General features: G+C 50.0%; 1 protein-coding gene across 1 annotated transcript; it reads right to left on the bottom strand.

Moving 5' to 3' along the window:
- Positions 1 to 4356: 4356 nt before the first annotated feature.
- On the bottom strand, positions 4357 to 4828 carry LOC128278584 (probable chitinase 10). The gene is made up of 2 exons (XM_053017312.1): positions 4822 to 4828; positions 4357 to 4760 (listed from the first exon to the last, which is right to left on the bottom strand). Exons 1-2 carry the CDS (start codon positions 4826 to 4828, stop codon positions 4357 to 4359), a joined length of 411 nt encoding a protein of 136 aa, XP_052873272.1.
- Between the last annotated feature and the right edge of the window lie 12896 nt (positions 4829 to 17724).

Raw genomic sequence — 17724 nt, forward strand, 5'->3', positions numbered from 1 at the left:
CGGCCAGGACCAGCCATCCGCGGTGGCACGCGCTTACACGTGCGCTTTGCGACTACGCCCGGCGAAAGCTCTCCCGCGATCGCCTTGCCCGTGAAGTGAGTTTGGTGAAAAGTGAAAATTCATCAATACGCTCGATGGTGTTCGATTTTCCACCGGCCAGCCCGAGAGATTGCAAGGGGCGGTGCCCGGCGCTGCCACCCTCGTGTTCGAGTGCATTTTGTTACAAGTCGTGTCGTGCCTGTTAAGTCTACTTATTCGCCCCGCTCCGATCGTGCTTGTGTTCGACCGGCCGAGAAAATCGGGCTGGAAAACGGGAGCCCCCAGCGGGTGCCGGGCCGGAAATGTGAAAGTGTGCTGTCGGGCCGCCAAGTTTGGTAGAAATTACTAGTGGAGCCGGACCCGAGTGCCGGTGCCGGAGAAGAGTGTCCCGTTTTCGACTTCGCATTTGGCAAACGGTTGAACGGTGAGCCACCCTCTGCAGTGTGTATGTGTGCGGTGTTTTGCCATTGGAACGTGCTTACGGAAGTGAATTTGAGGAATTTTTAGGCGCACTAACCGAGGTGGCCGAAGACCGGTGGCCTGGCAGCCGACGGCGACGACGACCCAACGCGTCGGATTATGGATTGCCGTTCCGGGCGACGCCGACCGCGAACCGATCGGACACAATGAGCAACGGTACGGCGAGCGGCACTGGAGATGCGGACAGTTTGGTACGTGTTTTCGTTTAAGCTAGCCTCTTCGCCACTATCTCTCACTAACCAAAACAACATGAGCCTATCGACCTACGAAAGCGTCACTCATTTCCATTGGCACTTAGCCCACCGTTTTATGAGCACCCTGTAAATTGGCCGTTAATTTGAATTTCAAACTCGGAGTAGGCGCATTCCGTGGCCAATCTTTCTCACACTGTTCAACGTGTACACTTTCGGGCTTCGGGGCTTCGGGGCTTGGAGGTAATAAAATTGCCTTTCAAACCGCGGTGCGGCTTACAATTGAAAAGTGACACTCTGATCCTCGCTGCCACATTTTGCTGCGTCGCGCCAACCCGAGACACCGACCGCGATAGCGAATGAACGAGACAGAGAGAGAGATAGAGGGAGAGAGAGCTTGAAATTGAGGCAACGTGTCACATACACACCTGTCTGCCGCGGGAAGTTCATTGTGCCATTCGACACCGTGTGAACCAGTTTGTGGAGCCTTCTGTCTATTGTTCCACGGCGTGGAACGCGGGCTGAGCTGGCTGCGTTGGCAAAGATGATGGTGTTTCGCTGTTTTATGATGGCCACTTTTGGGAAATGGGACCAATTTTTCGGGTGCTCTGTTCAGCGTGGTGGCATTCGCAGCGATGGCCATGCCTAGATAGCCCAGAGACCGTCCATCAAAAGGGGGAGTGATTTAGTGGTACCACTCCAAGTTTAGTAGCAGAGCCACCCGCGGTTGAGCTGAACTCAGGGTTGTCCACAGCACAGAGTGTGGCCAGAAAGCCCCAACACCGAAGCCTTTTGTTTCTGTTCAAGTTAATAAAAGATTACCCGAAAGTTGTTCAGAAATCAATCTGGGAATTGAGTCCACTTTTCCGAGAACTACTCCTAAAGCCAAAAGAACCAATAGAGAAGAGTTTCGCAGAAAATAAACAGATCGAAAGCGTTTATTTGTTTATTGTTTTCGGATTTTAAATTTCCAAACCATTCTTCATCGCTTGAAGGGTGGAGCTTTAATTCCGATTTTGAAACCGCAACTTCGCGTCGATATCGATCAAACCGAGGCCAACAAAGGAATGTCCGTCAAAGAAACAACGAATGAGATTTACAATCGGATCGTCCTCGGAAAAGAGGTCTGCTGGAACTCGAGCGAACAATTGTTCGCAATTTTAGGCACCTTTTCCCGCGTTTGTGATTTCCCAAAACTCTGCGTCCGTCGCGTCAGAGGTACCGTCCGAAGGTGTCGTGTCACGCGGCGCGCGTCTCCAAATACAACCCACGACGCCCCTTTGGTATGCGAAATTGGAGTCACCTCTCAGATTAGATTGACAGCGAAGAAGATCCACGACAGAGGTTCCATGTGGCCGTGTCGGGGCGGGGAACACGACACGCCATCACGCGCACTCGTCGGGCAGAGTTTCGAACTGCGAATTCCTGCGCCGTTCATGAACTGCGGCGGCGGCGGTGGCGGCGCACTCGTTGCCGATTGACCTACATTGGAGCCGGGGCGGCGGCGGCACCGACGAGTGTGGCGTTACAGGCGCCGCTGGTGAAGCGTGAAGAAAGTCAAGGTGATGGATTAACCGAAACGCAACGGATGAGACCATTCGCACACGGCGCGGCGCTCTTCTGCACCTTGGGCGGGAGGTCGAAGAATTGACCGATCCGCAGCTCCGAGCCGATACTCCCGCGCAAGGGCCTAGCTCGGTGTCCCCTTCACACCGGGTCGACTGAAGCGATTGGGCGTACGCATATCTTGAATAATAATACCCAACTCAAGGCGTTCGTTTGTCCCGTGGTGTGCCGATCTCAGAGTCGTGAGTCGTCGCCAGCTCAGTCGAGTTGGGACAAAGTCGTGGTTGCAAAAATCGTCCCACAAACGGCTCGGGTTTCTAGGTTAGGGTTTTTGAGTGACATTTTCTTGCAGATCAATTAATCTCACGGTGTCACGGAAAACACACAGATTGCGCCATCGACAACGGGGCGGCCAGCAAGGCGTGGGCCGCGTGATCACGCCGCGTTTGGTCCCATTCGCCAGACGAGAGAGAGGTGTTTGAGGTGGCACCGTCATTCGATAGGAAAAAGTGGTCACAAATTGGTGTGACATTCGCGCTAGACCGGGCCGAACCCATCGCAAGTAAGCAGAAAAGTCTCCGATGCCAGTTCGATACTAGGTCCACCTGCCATCGAGGATCGGGCGCATTGAAACACGTACCAGCTTTAAAACTGCACCACACCCAGCCCGGCCCGGAGTTGTTGACGTCGATTAATTCAAATCTTTCTTCGGCCGGCGATTCGTTTCACTTTCTAATGCTGTGTCTGCCTTGGAATGCGTACCCTGTGCCCGATACACACCGCAGGCAGGCAGACCAAGGCCCCGCAAGGTTGCTTTGGGGCTGGTTAGGAATGCATGGCTCTGGCAGCGATGCACTTGCCCATGATTGGAATAAACGAAATTATAATTGAGCCACTCAGCACCGAAGGTCGATCGGAATGTTTGTGGCAGTGAAAGTGCTTCTGGTGCGGGGACCAGCGGACGGGGCGAGAGAGTGGCTCCACCGTCTTCTTGGCTGTTCCCTTTCGATGTTCGAAAATCATTATTACGCGTGGCTGATGAGATGCGGTGGGTTTATTGAATTTTTAAGGGTACGAGCTTGTTAGGAAGCGCTCCAACGATGGACTTTCTCTCTCTCTCTCGGACCCGGGTCTGCCATTCTCAGCTAAACGCATGTCCGACAGTCAGGCGCGAGACAATAAAACATAATGAATTGTGTTGGAAAAAAACCGCAGTAAACACAATTACCGAAAAGCCGATGCCTGCCGAGGTGTGCATCCGAAAGTCCGATCCCGATCGGCCATTAAGATGATTGAATGTCTGCGGCCGCTACAGCAAACTTACAGCGAGTGATGCTCCCGGTTACTCCGCATACATAAACAGGTTCCGAAAACTTTCGAATGCCTCAAACCTTTTCTCGTGCCCCAAAACGGGGATCCGGGCCGTCCGGTCGACATCGCGCAAAAATCTGCACGTTAGCGCGGTCCACTTTCGGCCGGCCGCTCAGGTCTCAGCTTGAAACATTAATATACATGGTGGTTGTGCGTGTGAAGCGTGGCTACATAATTTCGCAAATTCTACGCCAAACCGTTGCCTAATCGAGCGGAACGGCAGGCTGCCAAGTTTCGCTGCCTTTCTCCTTCGCTCTTGTTGTCTCCATGCCATCCAAGTTTTCTGTTGGAACCTCGCAGGTAATGCTATCCCCGACAAGCATCACACCACAGCCAGCTACCCAAAATCTGGCTTGGCTTCCCCAAGATCCGGCCCAAGAGAAAACGGCCGCCAGCCCGACTTTCGTGGAATGTGTGCGTGCGGTGGTTTAAAGGGAAAGTAAGCACGTGCTTCTGCGAGACATACTGTTGGGCACACATCCGGTTCGGTCTGGCCCAAAGCCCAAAGCTGGCCACGGTCTGCTAAAGCTTACCTAGAGTTTTTATTCACCAATTCCCAATTAAAGCTATTCTCGGTGCCCCGCGTGTAACCGTAACAGCAATGCCACCTGGAACGTAAAACTAAGCCCCCCATCGCCGTCCCCCCGATGATGTTGCGACGTTTCATGACGTCACATTAGTGCGCCCCCATGGTCCCCACTACTACTGCCTAGTTCCGCTTGTTACAGTGCACTTTGGCCTGCAGATCGCACTGGGCGAGGTGCGAGTTGAACAGTAGCCCGGCCGGGCACGAGCGCTCGTGTGCCACTCCCAGGAAGCAGAGCACAAACTTGTCACAGGCGGTCGGATGGGGCACATTGCCGGCGCCGTGAGCCGGGCAAGCGTAACACTCCTGGACGGTGGCCGGTAGACACGATTGGCGGGTGGCATCGAACCGGAACCCATCGGAGCACTGACCATAGAACGATTGGCCGTCGAAGCAGTAGAAGTACGAGCGACAGTCACGCGGGTTCTCCACCAGGTATTTGCCCGTCGGGCGACAGATCGGTCCGGGGTCGGAGTTGGCGGTGGCCGCAACCACCAGCAGCAGCAGCAACAGGGTTGCCGTTGATCCTAGGGAAAAGAAGGTCTGTCACGGACTGATCACAAACCTCCCGCCCCAAGACGGCGCTACCTTTCATCGTCGGCGTCGTCTTCGTCTGGGTCACAGCCAAACACTAGCGCACCCAAAAAGTGTACTGGGCGCGCCCGGTGGGATGGCAACTGATTTTATAACTCTCCTGCTGCGACCTGGTGCCCGTTATCGATATCGAGTGCATCGTTCGACGTCAGATAAGGACGGTCCGTGTAGGAGCGACATCTCTCCCGGTGGCATCCATCATCATCCCCGGCCAGGGTCGAACGAACGAATGTACCACGGTTACGCTGTAAAGAACCCTCCTCTATCTGATATCCTCAAAGACGAGTAGTTCCGGAAGACGCACGATGCGAAAATGATTGATGGGCCATTGATCGTAGTCGTCACAGACAAGTGGCTGTCGCAGACCGGTGGTCTATCGTATTTTCCGTCTGCTTCGTCCGTGGATTGACTCATCAAAGGGGCCGCATCCGAGATCTCAATGGAGCCGTTGATTAGAACGGGTAGCAGACTCGCGCGAACCTACGTCAGTGCGCCTGGTACGCGAGTTCTGTTCCGTGGATTGGATAGTGCGCATGCAATGTTGATCTAGGAACCTTCATCAGCAGTGGCGAACAATTGGGGAACTGATAGTGGTCGCCCGGTGGTTGGTCTTATGCCTTATCATTCGATCAGATAAGCTAGCGGGAGCATATCAATGTTTTCGGTTATCATTTGCATGGCCACAGGTGACAAGAATGCTGATAGCAGCTCCAGACGACGTTGAGATAATCAATAAAACAGTTCTACTTTCTATAGGGTTTATGTGGCTATCGCTGTCGCTGTCGACGCCATCGACCGTTACGGCTTCTTGTTCATTTTCGAGCTAAATGTTTTGTTACTAAATGTCTTCAATTTCCAGAATGAAGTTTGACGTTTTAGAAGTTAATTAATCGGTAGTTTAAAATCTAAACATCCTATATTGGGACGTCCAATGCGAAGAATTGAATGGAGAGTTCTAATGGGGCTTTCGCGGACTCTGTATGTTTCAGTATTTTCTTTACAATGCAAGCAACAAATGAAAATGAGCAATGGCAAATGGGACAATGGAAATCTTCCGTAGGACTACCAATTATACGATGATTTGGCCACACTCCGGAAGTTGGCCTCCATCGCCGCCGAATGATTCCGAAAAGTTTGACCGAATTTCGCTGATTGGCGCTCAGCTCAACATGACGCAAATGATGCTAATTTGCGGATGGATGGCTGAAATCTGGCGGCCAATTAGGAGGCAGACGTCACTGCAAATCGCTCACCATGCGGAACATCTGACAGGCTCGCCGTGCCAAAATTCACGCTAATCATATCGCTTTCTGCTTCGCACTAGATTTAGAAGAAAAGAAACCATTTCTAGGGCACCCGAGCCTTTGAAAGCTGGGCTTAACGGGTTAGTTCCCCCTCGTCCTAACCGCCCGCCTGTAACTGGCCACCGATAAGAACCCATTGCGCCTGGTTCGGTTCGGAGTGTTTGTGTTGGTCCAACAACCGTTTTCGGACGGGGTTCGGTTACTGTTCGGATCGTATACCCGAAAATAAACGGTCCAATTGATGCGTAATCGTTCGCACCAACTGGTGCGGCTCCTAATTATGGGGGCCTATCGCGGGCCTCGATGAAGCTGAATTAAAAACAATCGGACTCTCATCAAGCCGGCTCATCTGTTGGCGCTAGGCCCGAACCCACCAGCATAGCAGATCCAGTGCGGGAAGTTCAAATTGGGTCACCAATTTCCGCGTCGGTGTCTTCGGTTGAGCGTTTTCGGTGCTGGCGTTGAGACGGTTCCGGTACGAACGTTCGCAATGCGCGTGGCATATGATTCAACCCCAACCGCCCACATACGAGCGCCTTTTGGAAATGTGATCGCGCGCAAAGCTAATTGCGCACTTCGGAGAAGAGGGCTGGAATATGAGCCAACCAACCCGACTGCACACTTCAATCCGGCCGTCGGGATCGTATTAACCGCTGACGAACGCTTATTGGATCGCTTTAACGCTCCGAATGGTGCGACACCTAACGCAACGCCGTTGCCGTCCTGCGCCCGTAGGCGGTTAACGATTTCCGTTCTGGGGCCCACGGTTCTGGGGACCCTGGGGCGTTCGAACCAATTAAAGTGGGGTAGAAGTACTCCCCGAGTAGCAGTAGTAGCAGCAAGCAATCTACAGATGGCCACGTTCTGACGAAACTCTCATTTTCTTCATTATTGAAGTCACGGGTCAGTGGGATATTACATTGCACACAAAACCTTCGGGCTATATAAACATTCGAGGCAGGGCACCAAGAATGCTTCATTTCTACAACTAGAAGCGTTCATCTCCGTGCCATAAACACTGCTTTTAAGACCAAAACGGCCTACCGAAGGTATGTTTCGTGTTTATACTGTACGAACATCCGTCTTTCTTATTCAATTTCATAAATATTTTGAAAGAATTCCTTGCTCTAGCTTTCGTTTTAGATTCGACAGTAAAGTTAGCTTTGTTGAGTTTTCAAAGTACTTTTGCAACGAATTTCGGACATTAGTTCATTAAAACGTTCTAGTTTATCAGTTGCTCCGTAGAGGTGTTTTATGAATAAGTAATTTTGTTAAAATACGCCACAAACATGTTCTTGCAAATATTGAATATAATAAATAAATAATAGAATAAACATTTAAATAAAATAAGTGAGGCAAGCTATTGGGTCCATTATAGGAACACCGTAGATTGAACCAGAATACTGTGTTGGAGCTCAGTAACATTAGAAGAAACAACGTGAACTGTCGTATGAAAAAACAACTCTAGGAAAATTCTACCATCGACGACTCACCACTTTCGTTGAACCTTATTAGCCCCACTTTTGTCCAATTAATACCGATTTTTCTTTTCACTTCTGTTGACTGCTGATGAGTTGGAAACATAGTAGCACTTAAGTTTTAAAGCATAATTCCTTTTAATAAGGGCGCCCACACGTAATACCTGACTTGACTGCCTCCGCTAATCGGTTCATGACGCTGATGGTTGCTCGAATTAACAATCTCGTCGCATTTTTGTTCTACAACCATCTCTCGTGAAGCCAACGAATCGTTAAGTATCGTGTGTCACGTTCCGCTTCCCGCATCCCGACGAATCTTTCGAAGATGACGATGAAATGTACGGTGGGGCACCGTTCCCTGATCCGAATCCATCCTCCGGGGCCCGTTAGGGGATCTTTTTCCACGTTTCATTGCAAGCTTAAAGGGAAAACTATAGCTCCGGGCACCATTTGTCGCAATCCGTTGCATCTCCGGCGTTTGGTGGCCGGAGCTACAGGTTCTTTGCTAGAAACCCGCCCAACCGTGACGTCACTCGCATCGCTAAGCATAACCGGCGTCCCGTGGGTCAATGGCTAACAACCAACGAGTGGTGTCTCGTGCGACGTCTGAAGCAGGTTGTTCTGCACGAGGTTCTCACGAGCCACGAGAATAGTTGTTGTTATTGTTGCTGCTGCTGCTGATGTTGTTGTTTGGTTTGGTGGAGTTTTTGCTTCAATAATATCAACAACCCCCGTGGGTCACAACCCCTCGCCGGGGACAGAAATCCGTTTCACACGTACCTCGCCAGCGGTGCTGCGTTTTTCCCTCTCATTTTCAACCGATTTAATGTCCAGTCCACTGTGCGTGTGTGTGTGTTCGAGCCTACGGACCCTCTGGCGGCCCGACCGCACTTCCGCACGGCGCTTTCGGTTCCAGCTGGGCGCCCAAGAAAACAATATAAAATAGTCATTAATGTGTTGCGCGTTGTCTGCGTTATGCGCGCCCGTCCGTCCGACCATGCCACCCTCGGCGCGGGCCACCCACCCATTTCTACTGTATGAACCGTTTTTTGCTGCTGTTGGCTTTTTTCTATTCAAAATAATTACTAACGGAGTGGACGGACAATCTTTTTTTTCCATCTTCCGGCTGTCAAAATTGTCAATTTTCGGCGTCATTAATTGGGGTTTAGCTTTGGAGAGGCTCAAAGCCGCATTAGGCGGCGTCCATTAAATCATCCTCTATGGTGCGCAGGTTTCACGGAAGTGGAGCATGATGCCGTTCAATGTTGCGTTGCGAACTGTCCGTCGATTCATGTTGATATGCAAACGATGGCACAATGTTTTAACGACAGTTTATGTTGCAATTTCTTAGGATAAAAGAACATTCTTTGATTGATTCGTTTGGTTTGGTTGTGTTTCTTATCCCTTCTTCCACTTAGTAGGAAGTAATAAAGTTTTTAATTAGTGTTTCGAGAGTCAACTCGTGCGATATTTCCTTGAAAGCGTGAATCGTCTCTGAACGTGTTTTTGGCAAATTTTGTTCGCTGCTTGTTTAACCATTCTGGCTGAGCTTTTGTTCAAAAACATCATCAAAGTGGAAACTCTGGTTTGATGCTCTTTACGGGCAATTCTTTCTTCGCATCGTCTCGTATCCCGAAAACATGGACCACGACCCAATTAGCTTGTAATGATTTTGAAGCACCAATTCCATCGCTTTCTTAATGTTTTTGCTAATCAAAGCTCACACTAGTGCCTGTACCCTTTTACTCAATAGATTATTTGATCAAACCTAGTCGCCACAAACTTCTAAATTCCCCGCAAAAGGATCTGTAAATCGAAACATTTTCAAGGCAAAATTTTCTGATCCAAACTTCTGTTGAAAATGCCAAAAATGCTCAGACTTCAAATTCATTAATGTTTTTTGTAAACAGTGTCTAGTTGGTCAGTAAACCAAATAAAAAAATTAACTCAACATCCAACCAAGTCACTTTTCATCCCACCCGGTGGAAGCGTTACGAGCGTTACACTCGCGGGTCGCGGGCGCTTCGTGTTGTCTGACAGTTCGTGCGCACAGCGAGAAGTTGTTTATAACATCGAAGTGTAACGCATCGAGTTTTTTTGTTGATTTCGTTCCCGTCGCCCAACGAAGGGCACCGGGGCACTATGGGTAAAAGGCGGTCATAAAATAACTTAAAAAACTAAGAGTTTCCTATAATACATAAGTTGACCATGACTAATCCGAATCTCAAGCCTTCCATGTTGCGTAGCTTTCGAGAATTTATCCGTCAAGGTCTTTTCTTTCTATCTTTAAGTCTCTTTAGAACCAACTTTTATCAGCTACTTTAACGCGATCGTTAGCAGAGTTCTGCAATGGCAATTTACCTATATTATACATCATTCGAAGGGTGATGAATCCTTCTTTCATATGAAATAATAAAATGTTTAAGTTAAGGCATTGCTAGTACATTTTTATCGGGAATTATTATAGAAAACTACGAACAAGGTTTTTTACGGTTTTTCAACTTCGGTAATGCAGTAAAAAATGTTTCGCGTTGTTTCGCCTAAAGAAGACATTACAATTAAAATTGAGGTAATTTTAAACTATTTCCAGCAAGTTTTGCTTGCGACTTCCTGGGACTTCGTCCGCTAGGCTTATTTTAAGAAAACAATTCTTGATACATAAGGAGGCGCCTGGTCTTATGCTTCTTATTTATTATTCGTCAATCTTATTTATTATACTTGAACGTGTGTATCGCGTGCAAAGAAAACAAAATAGTTGAAAAAAGTCCGTAGATACTTCCTAAAAACAAATATGTCCACCTATCTCATACAAATTCCCCACTGTGTTTGGGGGGTCGGGGGGTCGCCCCCGAGCATCATCATCATCAGCGTTTGTGCCCGCTGCGCAGCGATTGTGATGTTTTCGTATGGAAAACGGGTTAGTCGTAAACCGCGTGTCGCTCCGTTCGCAACGTTCCGTTCGGTACTCGCGGATGTCGTCGAAGACTCGGTGGATTGACGCGCCGGTAAGGTCGGTTCACGGGTCACACTACACGGTTGGAAGTGGCAAAATGTTGTTAGTCCATAATTTAGTGTTTCCTTCTCCGGTGAAAGTGTTGAGCTGTTGTGGTGCCCGTTCCCGAGATTTAGTGTTGTTTTGTGGCCAACCGTTCAGGCTCACCAGCCACTAATGACACTTAACCACAATAATAATACGATGGAGCGTCCTTCGGACCGGTGGCTGGTGATCGCGCCCGCGTACCGTGTTGCTGACCGCGACCATCATAATCATTACCAGCATCGGTGTTGCGTAAAGGGCAATGTAAACGGCGCGCTGATCGCGATCCGCAAAACATTAACGCTGGTTGCTAGGATGCGGAGTGAGACCGACTCACGCGTTCGGCAGCGATGAGATGAGCCGCGTCTCACCCGCTCACCAGCTCACCGATCGTGGCAGTGAACCGTGAAATGTGTGGTTTATTTTTACACGAAAAAAGAAACGAAAAAAACCCAAAACCGCGGCGTGGCGTGGCACGGTGTGTTATGCTGGCGGCAGCATAAAACAAATGCGTGCGTCAGACGCCGTGTCGTGTAGAAAGCATGAAATGAAGTCAAAGTCGCGGGCGCCCTTAGGATAAACGACGGTTTCTCTTCCGTCACTCGATTATCATTAAAATCCCATTAAACCTCCAGCACGGCAGGCATCACGGGCAGTGCATTTCCGGGTGGGGCTGATCTAACTTCCTGAGATTTGAAAATCGACATGTCGCTCCGTGGGACGACCAATCGGTGTTCGCCACTTTCGATGGTGCATTGCTTCCTATAAATAGTCGGCGGTGATTACCTTACACTCGCCCAAAGTCTGAGGCTCGGACACCACGTGCTTCGGTAGCCCTTCTCGGATGGTTCTTTCTACTGAAAATAGGCTGCAGTCAAGGCCAAAGGTTGGGGCCCTTTATTGGTCAAGCCAGGCTACAAATAGGTCGGTCAGTTGCCTTTCGCGGGGATGTGCGGTTTTTGATCAATGAAGGATGTTGCTGTTGGGATTATATTAGAAGGAGGGCCTTTTTAGACATGAGACATAAACCTTCATTAAAAACTGTGAACCATGGAGAATCTTCGGTTAGTTAACCGGCAGACCTGGTGATTGAAGTTAGAATTAATTAGAGTTCTTAAAACTCTTATTTTACGCGCTCCGCCTGAAACTGTCATGGAAAGAAACGCTTAAATGTTTGCCCAGCACGGCCCAGCGAAACCTTTTTGGTTTCTTTTTTCTTGTGTTCTTGTGGGGTTATTTGAAATTTTTAATGACCCTCCGGCGGCTATATTTTATAATTACCACCCGGAAAAAAACGGTACACCCGCGAGTCCCAATCTGTCGCGCGGCGTTCGCAGTTTTCCCGCTGCGTTGCCGGCATTTTCGTTCGGTTGCATAATTAAAGAATAACAGATTTCCACGGCGGTGCCCATCAAACTGCCCCTTTTTTGCGTTCCAAGTCATTCTCAGCCCTCCAGGCCGCTCTCTGGAGTGATTGGGTTTGGGCGCAAGATTGAAGGCACGTTTCCCACCAGTACCGGTCCGGCCGACAGTCGCTGGAAATGAGCTCCGTTTGCGCAAACGAAGCGGTCGCGTGTTGGTTCGGTTTTTCCACGAGAGGGTCCACGTTTTTGTGGGGGAGGGCTTTGTCCAAGGGTGGGGTGGGTACTTGTTTCCGTGGGACTCTCCAGACAGACAGGAAGGCACGCGGAGATTCGTCCTCCCGAGCGCAGGTGACATAGCAAACGGTGCACGTTCGGGAGGACACTCCGCAGCTGAAGTGGGTTTTCTGTATGCTCCGACCGACGAGTATGGAAGCCCTCCCCATCGGAGGACGCCGGTGATGAATGAAACTGCTTGTCTCCATTGTCACCACAGGCGGAGGATATTCACGGTCCGTGCACAGCTCAACGAAACGATGAAATACCGGCCGGCTCTGCCTGTCACAAGTCGGTCGATTTCCGTCAGCACTCGTCAGCCTGAGATTGAGCACTTTATTTTAAAGCGCGCCTCATTTCCGGCGTGCGAGAAAATGGAAGGACCAGCGTGAAGCAACATTCGATGCAGATTTGTGGCGCGGAGTTTTGACGTCCTTTTGCCCATAAAAAGTGTCAACTTTAACGTTTTCGAAACGCTTTTCTAGCGCGAATCGCGGACCGCAGCCAATTACATGGCCAATGATTTACGCAGCGACGGCTACGCGGTAGTTACATCGTCGTTGGCGCCGTCACTGCATCGCAGAGAGATACGTAGGACCACCACCGTGTTTGGCTGGCGGCCGAGTTACGCGCTAACTGCATCCGCATTCGCCACAAGATTCACCAGATTCCCAAAAAGGCGACGAAGGAATGACAAAAACACACACGTCGTGTGCGCTGCGCTGCTGTTACGCAACAACCCGCCCGTGGCCCGTAGGCTCTGTGCTTAGTGCTCCAAGAGGCACACTTAAAAGGGAAAATTGTTTGTGATGAAAGTGTAAGCCCAACCTCGGTTCATGATACGCTCCGAAGGACGGTACTTCGGCTGCCGTCTCTGAATGGCACGCTGCTTCACGGCACACCGCGGATGGCTCCCGGAAGGACCCATTCGAGTGCAGAAAGTCTCAAAACAATGGCAAGCCCTTTCATAATTTCCTTCTGGGGAAGACTTGGAATTTAAAGGAACCTCTTTTTCGAAGGAAATTTCTTTTGATTTGATTGCCATTAGGTTCACATTCCTAATCCTATTTATGGCTGCCAAGTGTGTATAAAAAAGCCATAAAACCATAAATTCTTCTACCCGTGCGAACAGCTCTGGCCCACACGGACCGATAGCCTTTAACATTCAGTCAGTATGCTGCCACCACCGGGCCAGTGGGCCAGTATGCAAAATAACCTGTTTTCGCCACTCGAACTTCTTGTTTTAGGATTGGAACTCCGACTGGAGAGTACGCCGCCATCAGGCATCCCCAAAAGACAGGCTCTCGACGACAAACTTTCGCGTCGCGTCGGAAACCAGTTTCGCTAGGTGCCTTTTAAAAATGAAGGCTGCGACGTCTGGGAACCGCCACCACCGACGACGAAGTTTCTTGTGAGACAACGTGCGGGGTGTGGAACAAGTCACACAAGAGGGGGACAAGTCGTCGAGAGGGACTGACAGCAACAATAAAAAGCATCCGCGCCACACGTTTTCACTCGTGCGTGACAGACAGGCTTCTTTGGACTCCGGAGCGCACTCGGAGCGCGAGGGCCCATTTGGTCACACACCAGGAAGCGTGGTGCTGCGTAGTCACGAGCTCCCAAAATGGGATATTCTGGGGCTTTGGCGTTGCTTTTCTCGGTTTCCCACTCGAGGCCGCGCCAAGCGTCATCCGATTGGAATTCCATTCTGTTTTCCTTCCTACACCTGCCGAGGAGGGGCCGGAGGAACATTCCAAGAGTGGCAGCTCCGTCGGGCGGGCAGACCGTTGCTTTGCTTTACTTTTTGATGGCGTAGCGAAATCTATAAATACTTCCCGGGCCCGGGCCACAGAGAGAGAGAGAGAGAGAGAGAGCTGCAGCAACTCTCGATGATGGAACTTTACTTTCGCAGCCGACGAGCGGCGACTGGCCGGATGGCCGGAAGGAACTACCGGAACAAGTACTCCCACTCGACGGGAGCGCGGTCGGTCGATACGCTCACTTTCCGGTGGGTGTCGCGCGTCGGGCTGATGAATTGGAGCGGAACGTAGGGCGGGCGGCATGAGGGGTGCATGGCCGCGGGCATTGCAATCGATTACGGTTGATTAACTAGACGGACGCGGGTGAGATCGGGTGGGTCGGCGGAGTCGGGCCCGTTATAGATCGTTTCGCGTCATGTTTAACCAGGTGAAAGAATGTGGCCTTTTCCAGCTCAACTTCTTCCACATGGCAGGACACACGTGTGTGTGTGTTGGAAATCGCCCTGCCACACGCTATCACCACATGGCGAAGACGAAACGCTGTTGCGTAAGCTAGTTGGCAGCGAAAAATGATTACATCCAGTTCCTGTTTCCAGTGACGGCACAGGATAGGAAAATGCGTCTGTTGCGCGTGTGTCTATTTAGTACAGGAAAAATGAGACAGCCATCGCCCCTTAATGGAGATCGGTGGATTTGGGTTAGTCCCAAATTATGGTTGACTTCTGTCAACGTAACACTTTGGCCATTGCTGCTTTGGACATAAACTCGACTCTGGAGGAAATCCGGGACAGTCAGTTAAAGCGATTCGGATGTTAACTATCACAACAATAGCGACAGAAACGATTTAAAAGGCCTTAACCAACTACAATTGACTGTAGAAGGCCTAAGGCGACCGTAAATTGATACAGAACGGTCCAATTGAAGACGACCTGACGGCTCGAAGACGATGAGAGATTTTAGTCCCATTGTGGTCTATATAAAGTCAACCAAAAAATAACGACTTTTGGGTCGACCCAAGAACCGCCCTTCGAAGGGGACCTGTTCTCTTCCGTGACGTGTTTCGAAACCAAAACACATACGATGCGGGCTTAGTCAGCCATCCGTTTGGTTTGCTCATAATTTACCGTGTAAACAACGCCAGCGCCGGAATGCGTTCGTTCTATTGTTTCGAACGCCTCGCCCGAACCTGTGACGCTGCAGCAAATTGCGAAAATATTATGCCAAAACACGGCGCCCCACGTATTGATCATACGGCCGAGCGATCCGAGGTGTTCTTTGTGTGGCTTTTGGACAAACTATTGCTTCGTATAAATTAGTCGCCGCATCCGCAGAAAAGACTTGAGAAGTAGCCATTATCTCGGCTGCGCACCATACAAGTTAAAATATGGCATATTTTAAAACCGGAAGCTTCTTTCGCTGCGTGGTGAGTGTAGCTTGTTTCCAACTGTCTAGCGAAATCATTGCCAAATAAGCTAACTTTCTTGCCGTTGCCGGCGAGTCGAGCACATTAAAACGTTTCGCAATAGATTTGCCTAGAAAAGGGAGTAAAAAGGCAAGATTGCAGGGAATCGCAGAACTGGCAGAACCCGCATTGGGCTCGGCACCACCACCGAGGGACGGCGCGCAGGACGGCGTGCAGGAGTCGTTTGGCAAACGACTCCGGACACCATGCTTCCGGACACAATAAATCCTGTTTGTTTGGGAGATTGGACCGCGGACCGACCATGTTATTGCCAAGTCCCGTGTTTTGTCTGGTACGCCGCCACCGTCGTCGTCCGGATGGGCGGAATTCGTTTTGCTTTTCCAGCCAAGCGGTGCACGGAACCGAAGCCAAGAGCGTCTTGTAAACGTCTGCTAGAAACACCCGCCGGTTCAAGCAATGAACAAAACGCGCCACCATACGGGTAGGTCTAGAGTGGCAAAAGTGCACTACCGTGCACTAGCTGACCCGTGCGGCACGAGGTTGAACGACTCCTATCCAAACCGGTCGGTTCCTCTTTCGCCGACCAAGACACTATTGCAAGAGTTGTAAGAGATATCAACCCAGCGATAGGCAGGATGCTACAGTGTGGGGTTGGCGGGTGTAGGCCAACATTGCAATCTTTCTCCATCCGGCTTCTCGTTCAACGCACCGGGTCCCCGTGTTGGAGTAGCAGATATTCGAACAGGAGGAGTCGCTGAAGCGGACTGCGTGTGCTGGCGAGAATTTAATTACGATGTCGATGGCACGGTCCGCCAGCAAGGGAAATGATTGGGAATACTGTTATCGTAGTAAATATAGTTTTCCAACTCCGCTCCACGGTACGGTGCGCACACGGTGGTGGACATCTGTTAGTGTACGGAGCGAACCCGCCTAGACTCCGGGTGAGAGTGCTCAGAAAGCTGCGTTGCGTTGGAACATATGTCCATCGAACGGTGCCCTGGTTGGAACAGCTGATACCGAACGCCGAACAATCCTGTAATTTACATAAGTCTATTAGTCAATTTTGTTCGATGTTGTGTGTGAATCTTTGATGCGTATTGATTTTATTTGTTTTTGATAGCTCAATCCGATACGGAGGTCGGACGTGGTACCGTCAGTCGCTTGGTTTTTTCCAAACATTTTAACTTCAATTAAATTGACTAATATTGCTGCTATTTTAGCTCAACTAAGGTGCTCTACGCTTAATAATATCCTTTTGATGTTGATATGGAGTTGTTCGTAGTTTTCACAACTTGTTTTTGGAAGAACACCCTTCTCTAAAGTGTGGAACACACCATTAGAAGTGAGAATCTCTCTCACTTTCTTGTCCAGATCTGACACATAAACATTCTTGGGGAAGACCTGACCGGCTTTTCGGTGCCAGGAGGTAGCCCCCCAAAACCGTGTTGTTGTTGAGCTTCGCAGGAGATCACCGATCACCCATCCATGCCACATCTGACCCCGATGTCGACTACTGGTCGGAGGCTGTTTAGATTCGGAAATAAACAAACATTTGGTAGACCTCCTCTAGGCAGGCATCAGGAGCAACTCGTCTAAAAGACCGTGCACTAATAGAGAGTGCAACTTCAGCAGGAGAATGTTTATGGACTTTGCTTCCGTTTTGTGTGTGTGTTTTGGCTCAGCGTCACGTGTTGACCACTAGGGCGAAGTGCCCATAAGTAAACTCAAGAGTGACTAACAATCCACCCGAAAGCTGCCAGAGCAGCGGTTCTGCTGGTTCGTGTTAACTTAACGCGGCATTACTCATCAGAAGTTTTGTTGTGGTCCCTAGGCGGCCCGTTTTTAGTGGCCATTATCCATCGATCAATGATGTCAGTGTGGGTCTAAGCGCCAGCAGCCGTGCCTTCGCACTGGTACTGGCCGCACTGGTGCTGGTAATTCTCACGGGCGTGAAGCGCGTTAGGGTGTTTCGAATGAGTCATCACTCGTCACGATTCACCGGACGAAAGGCACCCTGAATGGAGTACTGCGCCTTTCGTTAGGTGCGCGGTCACGAGGAAACCACATCAAAAGCACCACGTGTGTGACACCTTCCGGTTGGACGGCGTGGAATATCGACCTGACAGGCACTTGAACCGCTAACAAACGGTTTTACGGGGGTCCCAGGAAATTTAAAATGTTTTTACAACTCAATCCGAGGGGAGTTCGGCGTCAGTGTTGCCAGCGTATGAAATGATGCTCCCACTAAACTCTGTGTT

Source organism: Anopheles cruzii, chromosome 2, assembly GCF_943734635.1.
Source record: "Anopheles cruzii chromosome 2, idAnoCruzAS_RS32_06, whole genome shotgun sequence".
Classification (NCBI taxonomy): Eukaryota; Metazoa; Arthropoda; class Insecta; order Diptera; family Culicidae; genus Anopheles; species Anopheles cruzii.